At 41.6% G+C, this 12,637-nt stretch overlaps 1 protein-coding gene across 1 annotated transcript in view; it reads right to left on the reverse strand.

Annotated features, from left to right (window-relative positions):
• Positions 1–8,363: 8,363 nt before the first annotated feature.
• DUSP22 (dual specificity phosphatase 22) overlaps positions 8,364–12,637 on the reverse strand; it is a 71,999-nt gene continuing 67,725 nt past the window's right edge. The window contains exon 8 of the mRNA XM_040460633.1: positions 8,364–9,909. Within this exon, the coding sequence (XP_040316567.1) occupies positions 9,857–9,909 (53 nt within the window). The 3' untranslated portion in view covers positions 8,364–9,856. The remainder of the gene's footprint in view (positions 9,910–12,637) is intronic.

Raw genomic sequence — 12,637 nt, forward strand, 5'->3', positions numbered from 1 at the left:
GTGTGCATGTGTATACATGTGTGTATTATGTATGCATGTTGTATTTATGCACACATGTATGTTTATGCATGTATTTTGCTCTCAGTTTACTTCCACCATATATTTCTGATGTGATTTACTATTAGCATAAACAAGAGGTGCTAATGAGACTCAGAGATAATAAAGGACGTTAAAATGCAGAAGAGCTGCCAGAAGATCCAATTCTGCTCCCTCTCTCCTCCCAGCCAGCACACCTACCCCCACTTGTCTACCTCCTCACCCTTCTCAGTCCCTGCCTGTATCTGGCAGGGCTGAAGAAGATCTGCTCACTGGAACAAAAGAGGGGTCAGAGCAAGGAGAAGTTGCCTGGGGCAGCTGAGACGCCACTGTTTATTTGTCAAATTCCCAAAGGTACCCTCTGCCAAGTATGGTTTACTGACTCACATCACATCAGTCTCCTTTTATGTTATTAAGCTCCAAACAGAGTACTTTGTTTCTAATTCATCATCACACAAAATTCAAAAGACCTAAGAGATGGAATTCCACCTCTTGGCATCTCAACCACCCCAGAGAAAAACTCAAGCAGCCAGCAAGTCCCTGGTCTCAGATAAAACAAAATATTTTAATTCTGGCTAATTTCTTCTTATTCCTAAGAGGGGCTTTATGCATCAAATGCTGGGTGATAAGAAGTCTTCAGTTTTGTTTTTTTCAGTACTGTTTTCCTTTAATCTCTGCCCCATGAAAACTTTGTTTACTAATGTTAAGAATAACACAGTAGATTCAAAATTCTGGAGCTGAACTGGAAAAAATATAACTAGAGTGTGTAACATTGGTGGTCATGCCACAAAAATGATGGTGCAATTTGTTGTTAATAGACAATGTACTTTATTAAATGTCTTTATTATTAGGCTTCCAACAGTTCCTGCAGATTCTTGGGAACTTATGCTGTATAAGCCAACATCATTTGTTTCTTTTTTGCTGCTAAATTTTCACAGCCAGATTGTATTGAGATCTCAACCAGGAAACAAGAATTGTGTACTTTTTTTCTTGTCTCTATCTCTGGTAGACAGTTCAACCTACTGAATAATATTTTAGGAGATTTCAGAGTTTTCCCAAGTGGTAAAAAAAAGTTATCTGTTTCACAAATGAGTTCATATTTTAAACAGACATAAAAATGAGACAAACATAACCCTAATGCAAAAATATGTAGTACAGTCATAGGAAGGGTTTCCACAATGCAACATTTGGTTTTAAATATGTACCCCAATGATAAGTGAAAATTCAGTAAAGTCTAACTCCAGGATTCTCAAGTTTAGCATCAATGACATTTTGGTAATTCTCTGTAATGGGGGCTGTCCTGTGCATGGCAGCCTCTATTTCTGCTGTGACAATCAAAAATGCCTCCAGGGGCGCCTGGGTGGCGCAGTCGGTTAAGCGTCCCACTTCAGCCAGGTCACGATCTCGCGGTCCGTGAGTTCGAGCCCCGCATCAGGCTCTGGGCTGATGGCTCAGAGCCTGGAGCCTGTTTCCGATTCTGTGTCTCCCTCTCTCTCTGCTCCTTCCCCGTTCATGCTCTGTCTCTCTCTGTCCCAAAAATAAAAATAAACGTTGAAAAAAAAATGCCTCCAGATATCCCTCAATCAGTCCCAGTGAAGAACCACTGGTCCAATCCACCAGCAATCAGCCCTTAACTCCAATAAAAAACAAACCAGGCTATTCAATAAAAGAGAAAGAAACACCAAAACATGCTACACTGTGGGTGAATCTCAAACACTTTATGCTAGTTGAAGGAAGCCAGACACAAAAGACTACATAGTGTATGATGCAATTTACATGAAATATCTTGCAAAGGCAAATCTACAGAGACAGCATGTAGATTAATATCTGTTATGTTGGGGGTGAAAATGAGTTAACTGCAAATGGTCATGAAGGATCTTACTGGGATGATGAAAATGTTCTGAATCTGGATAATGGTGACGGCTACACAATTTGGTAGGTGTACTAAAAATCATTGAATTGCACACTTTAGATGGATGCATTTATAGTATGTAAATTTGACCTCAGTAAAGCTGTATTTTTTTAAAACATGAAAAGATAGGAGGATAAAATGTATTGCAGAAGAGAAAACATGAGGTAAACACAATCCCATAGATTTCCTTTAACTATGGGAAGTAGCCTCCTAAAAACAGAGAGATCAGATTTCCCACATTCTATCAAACCAAATGACCGTTAGGGCAGGCCACAATATTTTTGCTGGCCAGACAGCTGCAACGTCTGTTAGCACCTGATGCAACTCAATGGGCTGTTTAGTTCTGGTGTGTATCTTTCTATGGAAAATAATGTGTATGCATGGTCACCCATGTTCAACATGGCAAAGAAGACAGGGTGATTATCAGGGGTTTGTCTTATAAGACATTCTGTGTTTTCTGTTAACATATAAAATAATTCCCATTAATATGAAACATGCCTAGTGTGACATGATATGTGAAGGGGAAAAAGATCTGAAATCACCCAGAATCCCCATTACCCACTTCAACTTCTGCCATGGTGAAAAAAAAAATTGTCTTATTTGGTGTGCATTAAATGACAGCTGTTGTTGCTATTCACAGAAATTCTGGGGACTCTCTTATTGTAAATGGGACAGCACATGTCTTCTTGGAGAATGCCCAGCTGCTGTTTAAATTATTTACTGCCCAAAATATGTACTCTTTGCTTAGAGGCCTACACATTTTCAGGGGGTTCATGGCCTGTCTGGGGTGTAAGCAAAGGGGGTGGAGGAGCCTTCCCTGGTCAAGTTATTAACACTAACTTGGCTGAATACACAACCCTAAGTGAGGCAGCACTTGAAATTTCTAGAATCTTCAGCTCTGATGGAGCTAAGAAAAGAGAAATGGGTTAGAAATGGGGCCTTTTCGGTACGTTATCCCAAGACTTTAATCTGGCAAAGTTTTGGGTAAAGGAAGGTATTGATAGTAAAGTCATCCTCTGCATCCCTTCCCCCTGTGCCATTCAGCTGGAAACTGTGTGAAAGAGATCATTTCAATAATTTAAATTTTTCCCAAAGGCCACACACATGAAAGATACTTTCTTCTTTTAACAAGTCTACATTTGATATGTTAAGAACATTATAATTCTGAGAAATTCTGCCCCTATTTTATTTTCAGGCCTAGTAAACTAAGTACCAGAGAAATCATATTCAACTTGAGCAAGAAGGCAGCCAGAATGGCAATACACCCAACAAAGCTGCCTGCCAACATTACAAGAAAAATATTTGAAGCAATAAATAACTCTGATTAGGCCCAATTTGCAAACTGGAGGCTGAGAACAGGAAGGATGCTGATCTACCTGATTAAATCCCACCAATTTCCTAGAAAATGTCATGTAGAACATTCTCTTTGATTTTTGCTGACCAACTAGGACAACATGCACTGAAATATTATCAAGACAACAGTATTTGTCCCATGCATATTTTGTGAAATATATACACACCATTTTTGCTGAGCAGGATTCAGGAAACAAACACATTAAAAAAATAAGCATTTCCTAAAATATAGAAATAAGAAAAAGGTGACATTGCTGGAGAAGATCCAAAGATTTTTTTTTACCTTAAATGTTACTTACCTCTTTTTTTGTCAATAAATAATTTTGAAAAGTTTTCTTTCCATGTATTGACAGTTGTCATGCTCCATAATCAGGCTGAAAAGCATATGGGTTGGACAAAATAAAATCCTTACTACCTAAGTGGTGTAAGTTAGGCTATTTTCTGAAATACTAAGTTGTATTTTGCTTCCAAAGAACATCATGGTTTTCTGCTTTTTCACTTTAGAGTTTTAAACTTACAGAATCCGAAGTGTGTGTGGGGAGTACTGATTCAACATCTTGACTAGGTTTACTCTAGCTAAGAAAGAGATATATTCACTATGATACTTAATCATTGTCCTTTTAAATATTTACTCATTGTCTCTCTAAAATGGTTGTCATAACTACTTTTCAGTTGTCCCGTTGCTTCTTTTCCTACTCAAAATTTTCTTTGGAAAAAGTGGATTCTTTTCTATGAACTTCAGAGTTGTGTGGGGGTTTTTTTTTGGGGGGGGGGAAGGTTAGGGCAAAACAATTCTTACCTTTGGGCAAAAGAGGATTGACTCTATGGTCTTAAAGGTGTATTAACTTACATCTGATGATCTGGTATTAGACTGAATATGTCATTGGTCCAGAATTGTATTTCTTAAAAAGTGTAAGTACACATTTGACCTGTCCAACTATAGATGGTGAGCATCCTTTCACTCCCCCTCACAGATTCCCAGGAGCACATGGGTACTCCTTCTGTGTGAGCACCTGCTCCTGCAAGACTCTTCCTAACCTAGATCAAATTCCCTGCTGTTTGCTCAGTTCTTGGTCCCCACCCCCCACTCCCTCTCCTGTACAGCCTCTGCCTTGCCCCTTTCTTCTTTTCTGCAACTTTGTCTTTCTTAGTTCTTCTAGCGTGGTTTTTCTTGGCTCTTCCAGCAGTGTCCCTCCCAGAAAGACCCCATTTCTGTCTGCTGCCCCTCCTAATCTAGATGCCACCCACTGGCTTGTTCAGATTTCTTCAGTGGATCCCAGGCACAACAAATTCAAGTCCATAAGCCTAAAAGACAATATCATATTAAAGTTATCCTTGAAGAAAGGAATTTTCTCACATAAATGTATCTTGTACAGACAACACTCCCTCATGGTCAACTGTGGCCTCTCTTGTTATTCATTTCTGCTTCATTAATTCATAAATCAATCCATTGAGAACTATGTCACATGATAAAGTTGCCTCAATATTTGTTTCTAAATACTTTTGGCAGGTTATATTTGTGTTTTGTTCAGATTAAGAGCTTGCTGTCTATTGGCTCCAACATGGTGTAGTGCAAAGAGCACTGGACTAAGAGTCAGAACTGACATCTATCTAGATCTGGTCCTTCTAGTTAGCCCCGAAATATGGATGCATAGGTTTGTGGGTAAAATGAATTAATATATGTGAAAGTGGAAAACATAAAGCATTACAAAATCGGCCAAATAAAAGTAATTTTCAGAATTTTATTGTAGACTACTTTTATTTAGGTGCTGGTGGGGAGAAATTTTCATGATCTCAGAAAGAAGCTGTTAGATGGAAAATCTTGAGAGTCTAATCTTTCCCCAAAGAAACCTGAAGAAAAGATGTTGTAAATTAAAACAGTTATGTACTTGGATACTGTTTGTGTATGGCAGTATACCAAAGACACTTCAGATCTGAATCAAGATTCTTCATGGGGGTCTTGGCCATCAACATGTTGGCTTAGGGCTTATCGCTCACGTTGCTTGATGTTAGCTCAGTTCTTTTCTAGAGAGGTGTGGGATTCCAGTAACAGACGCTGTGTATCTCTAAAAGAAAAGTTGCTTTAAACAGCTATTTCAACTGGTACCATGAACTTTGTTCAGAGCTAATTTCACAGCAAACAATCAGCATCAAACTCTTCTGAGAAATGAGTGTAAATTGTGAGAAAGGCAGTGAATGAAGAAATCCAGGAAACAGAACAAGGCTATCAGATAGTAACTATATGGATTTGAGTGAAAGGTGACAAGGTCAATGATATTGTAAGAAATATATAATAGTTTAAAAATCAAAGCCACAAGAAGATATGTGAAGCAAGAAGAGGGTGGATGGGCTCTGGTTGGGGCTGCAGAAGCAATTCACAGGAGACTCTGGTAAAGGCCTTTCCTCTGCACCTAAATGCAGTCCTCAACCCTCTTGAGTGGACATGTGGGCTCAGCTGGGCAGGGGTCTATCCCATTGCTGAATGCATGGTGGGGTTGCCAATAATTTGGGTTGTCTCAAACACAGAAAAAGGAAATGAACACATTAGCCTCTTATTTGCTCAAAAAGCAAAATAAAACAAGATTAGGATGCTGGTAGAAGGCCTTGATAAGAAAGTTTAAGAGGCTAAAATTGAATTCTCAAACATTTGACTATTTTTTTAAAGAAAGGCTCAGAAACAAATGACGTCAGCATGTAAGGAAGATAATGAAGCTCCAGGTGCTAAACCAGGTCCTACCCATTCCACGGTGCTCATGTTTCTACAATTCTCAAAGTGCTAACTGGTGGGCAGGAAGAAGTCAGTGAACAAGAGGGGCTTTTTCTTCATTGGTAGATTGTTTGGCCAGCACACAAGAGATAGAAAACATGTGGCTCCAAGCACTCACATTGGCAAGGAAACAGGAGAGAAGTTGTAGTAGTAAAAGCACAGATTTTGTGCCCTGGAGTTCTGGTGCTGGAGGGCAGAGAGGGGAACCAAGGCACCTGGTGTTAAAAAAGTGTTAATTACTAGGGGGTCCTGCATCCATGCTTGCTGGCCCAAAGGGTGCAGCGACCACCTAAACAGAGCAAGACCATAAGAGGTCCTGACAGCAGGAAAGGCTGGCAGGAGCAAAGAAAACCACAGGACAAGAGTTCATGGTAGAAAAGAATGTAAGCACCTATTGTGCACCAGGTCCTGTTTTCAAGAAGCTAATGGTCTACTGGTAGAAGCCTATACTTCTGTTAGACCAAAGGACTTGGTGATTTTTGGCACAGAGGAAGGATATGTTTTATGACTGGGAGTTATCAAAACTGCACAAATATTTTAATTAGGTCCCATCACGAGAGGTGTACTGTGATGTTTTCAATAGAAGAAGTAGCCTTAATAAGTTATATATACATGGAGTAATTTTATACCTGACTCTATGAAATATATTAAGGGAGATGGTAATTTAAAGACACACTAATGGGAATTCTTTAACAAAGAGAAAAGGGAAACTTCAGCCTCCATTGACCTCTTATGAAATGTAGAATTTTGTATAATGAGCCTCTTTTAAAATTTTTTTTTAATTTTAGAGATAGAGTGAGAGTTGCAGAGGGAGAGAGAGAGAGTCTTAAGCAGGCTCCATGCTCAGCATGGAATCTGACATGGGGTTTGATCCCATGATCCTGGGATCATGACCTCAGCTGAAATCAAGAGTCTCACGTTCAACCAACTGAGCCACCCAGGCGCCCCTCTTATAATGAGCTTCTTAATGGAAGGTATACCCACAGGAGAACACAGCACAGGGAAAATAAAGCAGCTTTCCCACCCACCGTCCTCAAAAATAACCAAAGTAATCTTTAATTATCTTTGAAGAAAGAACCAGAAAAAATGAAAGAAACATGTGAAAAGCTGGAGAATTTTCATTATCTTTTCACTGTTGTCTCTATAGAGAATGGAAACAGCCAAATCTTACATGTTAGGAAATGTGATAAAACCAAATTAGAATAGGGGCACAAGGCACCCACTAATGCAGGCTACAGTGAAATCAGACAGGCTTTCAGGCCTCCAATATTGCCTAAGGAAAGAGGACTGATACAGAAAGAAGAAAGTGAAGCACATAAAAATGTGTTTTGTTTTTCACTGAAGGACCTTGTGAACCCAGAATCATACCTGTGCATTTCACACCTGGATCCTCTATGTGACAGTCAGTAATGGTCATGAAGTAAAGAATAATAGGGGCCATTTTACACATGCTGTAAAAATGTTCTTTTATTGAATTTTGTATTATCATAATAAATAAAAAATCACAGTAAAAAGGAAAAAGTCATGTATGAATACTCTTTAATTACAGTAATGCATATGTTGAAAAATGGGAGGAACATATACCTAGATGTTGGTCTGCCACATTAATGAATAATTACAATTTTTAAGCCATAACTTCTATGAATTTGTCAATGATTTTGTCAAAACTGAACTTCTCTTTATGTGAGATTTATCAGTTGATCTTCACTCATCATTGGTCATAGAACACTTAGTTTATTTTGAAAAATTTATTTCATGTTGAACAACAGATAAACAAGTAGGTAGAAAAAGTGTTAACTAAAAAGATAAGATAGGGCAAGATGCATACAAATCCCATTCCACATCAAATTCTATAAATAGCATGTCTAGGTTTCTTTGGGACCAATTCTTGTGGTTTTCTAATATGTCTGCAGCCAAAAATATTTAGACAAGTAAACATTCAAGTGGTCACTCAGAATGCCAGATTAAAGGAACTGAGTATAAAACCCTTGGTTATTTCAAATCTACTCTGCAAGTGCAGAAATGTAATCTCGCAGAGACTGGAGACCAAACTTGCCCCATGGAGCTTGGATTCCAAATCACTCTGAATTTACTGGAAAAGAAAAGAAAAACAAAACAACACAACACAACCGACCAGTTGATTTCCTATGTCCCAGTCATGCCCATTAACTGGGAGTTCTCCACACTCACTTCCATGTAGAACATATTGTTAATTAAAGGATATAATAAAAACATGTACATTTTAAGCTTATGTATAACTTATGTATACTTAACTTAACTTAACTTAAGCTTATGTATAACTCTAGACAGCCACTGTTTAAACTTAGATCAACAAAGTAAGTTTCCAGGGGAGACATATTTTATCACTGGAATGGTTTAGGATTGTGGCTCTGGATGGTAATAAAAGATTCTCTTTTACTTGTTACTAAAGCTTGTTTTTAATAAATGCTATATAAACAGTGTGTCTGTACATCTCCTGCCCCAGGAGTGGAGAGGTCCTGCTGCATCCCTGGTGGCAGCTGAGGCTGCAATTATTGTGAGGAGAATGGTTGGAATCCGCTAAACCCTGGCATTGTTTTCAACCTTCTCTACACCCAGTTCTAATCTGAGAACTGGGGGGAAGAGGGGAGGAGGGGGAGTGAAGGGGGAGGAGGGAGAGGGGACAGGAGGACAGAGGGGGGACAAGGGGAGAAGGAGAGAAGAGGGGAGAGGGCTTTCAGTTGCCAGAGGCACCCAAATGACCAAGCCACATTGAAGAATCCAGCACTGGAGTTTGGGCGAAGCATTTTGGGAAGTCCTGCTGTATGAGACACTGTGGAGACAAATCTCTGCAGGCTGCACTTTAGTACCAGGTGTCCCTGGAGAGCATCAGGCTGTCCTACTGTGTGAGAATGGTAAGTATCCCTGAGCTCTGACCTCTCAGGGGTGCCTTCTCTGGCAGCTCAGGCCATTCTTCTGAGGCAACCAGCCATGCCTGCCCCTAGGCTACTCTGATGGGGAGGTGGGACTGTCTTCCTGACAGCCCCACTGCCCTCCTGTCACAGATGCTATCTGCCAATAATCCTTTGTACCCCTAACTCTGTTTCTGCTTCTGGAGAAAGCAAACCAGCACTGCCTATAATTACTTCAAGGTGGTAACTATATATGTTGCCTCACTTGGTAGATTTGTCATTGGAGAGGTCCCATGGGGGCATCCAGTGAGCCTGTCTCCTAACTGCTTGAACTTCTTGACTCTAGCCCATCCTGGTGGACCCAAATCAATCCAAGGCCCTCCCACGGCTGCCTACAGTTTATACGACAGGACGGGATTAAGCACTCTACTTTCCAACCCTCACCTCCCTCACAATCACCTTCTCTAAGGTCTTGGACTTCCAAGTACACCATGTTCACTCTTGCCTGTGCCTTTACCTGTGTATCACCCTCTTCCCTGGATGCACTTGATTCTTCTTCCAAGTCTTCCTAGCAGGACACTCTCTGTGAAGCATCTGTGGTCCACTTGGCCTGCATTCATGCTTCTATGCTCAGCATTTGTTCACAGAACATTTGGGAGTGACTCTCTTCTATCCCCAACTCAAAATCTGAAGACAAGGCTGCCCTGCCTCATTTTCCTTTCCCTCATGGCAGTCTGAACGGTGCTAGCTCTATAAAAATCTCATGAAGTGGTTCTCCCAGTGAGCTGTGGGCACTGTAGCATGGTTGAGGCACTGCAGAATATCCTCCCCTGCTCTTCATGGGCTGTGGTCTGGAGGAGGGGGGACTCTCACAAGGGCAAAGTTTGTAGCAGATGCTCAGATGCCACCTGACCCTGGTGGTCTTCTCTCAGGGGATGCCATTTCACCAGCTAGGCCATAGGAAAGCACAGATCAGTGAGGGCACATTGGCAGGCATGGATGATTCTAAATGCTCTCTACAGATGAAAGCAGTGAGTCACAGGCCAAGCTCCAGATAGCACACTTCAGGACAAAGTGTGTAGGAGAACCAGACTCCCCACTCAGACCCACTTTTAGTATCAGCTTGCTGACACTCAGATACTTCTTGGAAGCTTGTGGCACTTCCTCCATCCTATCACTGAATCTCCGCCCTACCCAAGGCTGAGTTCCAGGTCTGCCTGTTGTATGGCAATCATCCTGTTCTGTCCCCCAAGATCACAGCATACAGAATCCTCTGCTGGCCAGCTTCCCATTAGGTTCAGGGAGATAGGACAGGAGGACATCAGATGGGAAATTTCTACTCTGCTCCCTCCCAACCTCCCATACTTCTTAAAGACCTTCCTTGCCCAGGTCCTTCTGGACAGCCCTGCACAGCCCACTTCTTACTTGGCTATAGTAACTCCATCTCCCAGCCCTGGCCCTCGGCCCCAGGGGTTGGAAGGAGGTCCTGTCAGTCTCTGGTTGCTTTGACATCCACTGTTGCTTCCCATGTCTCTGTCCTCAATGAGTGTCTTCATTTGAGTTATTTGACTTGAATGACAGCAAATCCCTAAGCTTCTTGCAAAACCCTCACAGAAGTTCCTCCATTTATGTAATGATGGTACATCAAGTACAAAATACCATCTGCTTAAAGTACCAGGCATTAGCCCCGTCCCCCTTCCCATACACACATGGGCCATTCTGTATTCTTGCAAAGCACTTCCTGGAGCCCCAGGACATCTCAGTACTCTGCCTGATACTCTAGGCTAAGTCAGAAATGCCCAGTCAGAAGTATGTGTGGTAGCCATAGTGTATGCACAATGGGCAGGCTTTGATGAAAAGAAAAAAAAAGTCTTTCTCATGTGCCTACTTACATATATCTACCTATCTTCCACCTTAATCTCCCCACTATTCCTGTGATCTAATGTAAACCCACCTTCAGAAAAAAAACTTGAACATGAAAGCACATGACTGTTAGTATTTCATTAGCTTAGCCTCGGAGAGGTAGTGGCATTTTGAAAGGAGTGGTGACATTTACGCACACCTCAGTCAGATTGCTTGGATTCTAATTCTCACTTGGCCACTTTCTGGCCTTGAGACTGGGAAATGCTCAAGTTCTCTAGAACTTGGTTTCTTCATCTGAAAAATGGTGATAATAGTAAAATCTATCCAACAGGATTGTTGCCAGAAGTGATTTCAAGGAAAAATCTCAATGCCAGCTTCTCTCCCACATTATGTACTCAATAATTGTTGACTATCACAAGATTGATTGTCTTGTTATCCAGATGTGAGCTCTTCAGGATTAGAAGGGCATTTATAGACACATAAAATGCCACTCAGGAAAGCTGTGAGGCTGCCTCTGGCCACATCACTGTGCCATGACACAGGGTACCCTCTAGCACTGCTCATCCCTCCTAGGGAGCTTCTTTCACTCCCGTCTTAGAAGAAGTTCCCCACATGAGTGGGCTGCCTCCTCTGGGACTTCCCCAAGGTATTCCAGAGAACCAGGATGAAACTGGACCTGAGTCAGGCCTGCCTGACATGTGACTATCTTGGCTTCCTGGTCACCAGTCCAGGGCCCTAGCCTCTCATTTACTAAGTACCACCTCTATCCCCCAACCTGCTTAGTGAGGACCTGTGCCTTCCTCCTCCTGGAAGGTGGAAGATAATAGGAAGGAGCTCTGGCAAAGCAGAGAACAGGGCTGTGTGCTGTGGGGAAGTGAATATCAAGGCATGAAATGTGGGTTTTAGCACATACCTGCAATACACCTCTGGGATGCACCTGATTTGGGGAGATCCATGAAGGCCTCTGAAAACAGTCAAGAAATGGTCCTCTCCTCTCACACCTTCTTGACTTTCTGTCTGTCACCACATCAGTGTGGCTTAACACAAACCAAGGAGCATCCAAACATTTGACTCCTGGCACATGACAAGTTTCTCTAGGGACTCCCATTCTGAGGAAGCTCAGTGCCACTTGGGTCTCTTGCCTTGAAGGGCACACCCTTTGCAAAGCAGAAGGTGACATTTCTTTAGTGCACAATGTAGAGGCCTTTTGATTTTTATTTTCCCAAAAGGCTCCATATCAGTGCCTTGGGGAATCCCACAGCCAACCAACAAAAGGCAAACCTGCTCACTAGAAAGTATGGTTCCTGTTTGTGCTGGTTTGGCCACTTCTGGGAAGGGCACAAGAAACTGAGGGCAAAACACTTGATGATAAATGGACTCTGAGGGGAGAGAGAGGCCAACATAATGTCGATGGCAACTTCTTATTTATATTTTCACTTGTCACTGATGTGGGCCCTGGAGGACTGAGCAGCTGAGTGGAAAGGCCCCTGTAATGGGGTCTCCTTGGGTCAAGTTGGACAAATGGTGAAATGGCATGATCAGTGTTGTTTCCCAAAATTGTTGCAAGTGACATTATTCCTAGAAGGAATTGTTAACCCTGTAAAAATCAGTTTTATTTTTCCCCCTCTCTCCAGTTTTCTTAAATAGGCCTTTGTGTAAAGGCTATGATCAGGTATAATCCTATCTAAAACATCTTCTCTTAACCCTACTTCTAAATAAACAGTGAACACCACACTCAGAATGTTGAACTGCCTAGTAATTTCAGTCACCTGCTAAAATAGCTCTTTTGACACCAGACTCTAATAACTGAACTAG

Source organism: Herpailurus yagouaroundi, unplaced genomic scaffold, assembly GCF_014898765.1.
Source record: "Herpailurus yagouaroundi ecotype Mexico unplaced genomic scaffold, PumYag 250, whole genome shotgun sequence".
NCBI classification, from domain to species: Eukaryota; Metazoa; Chordata; class Mammalia; order Carnivora; family Felidae; genus Herpailurus; species Herpailurus yagouaroundi.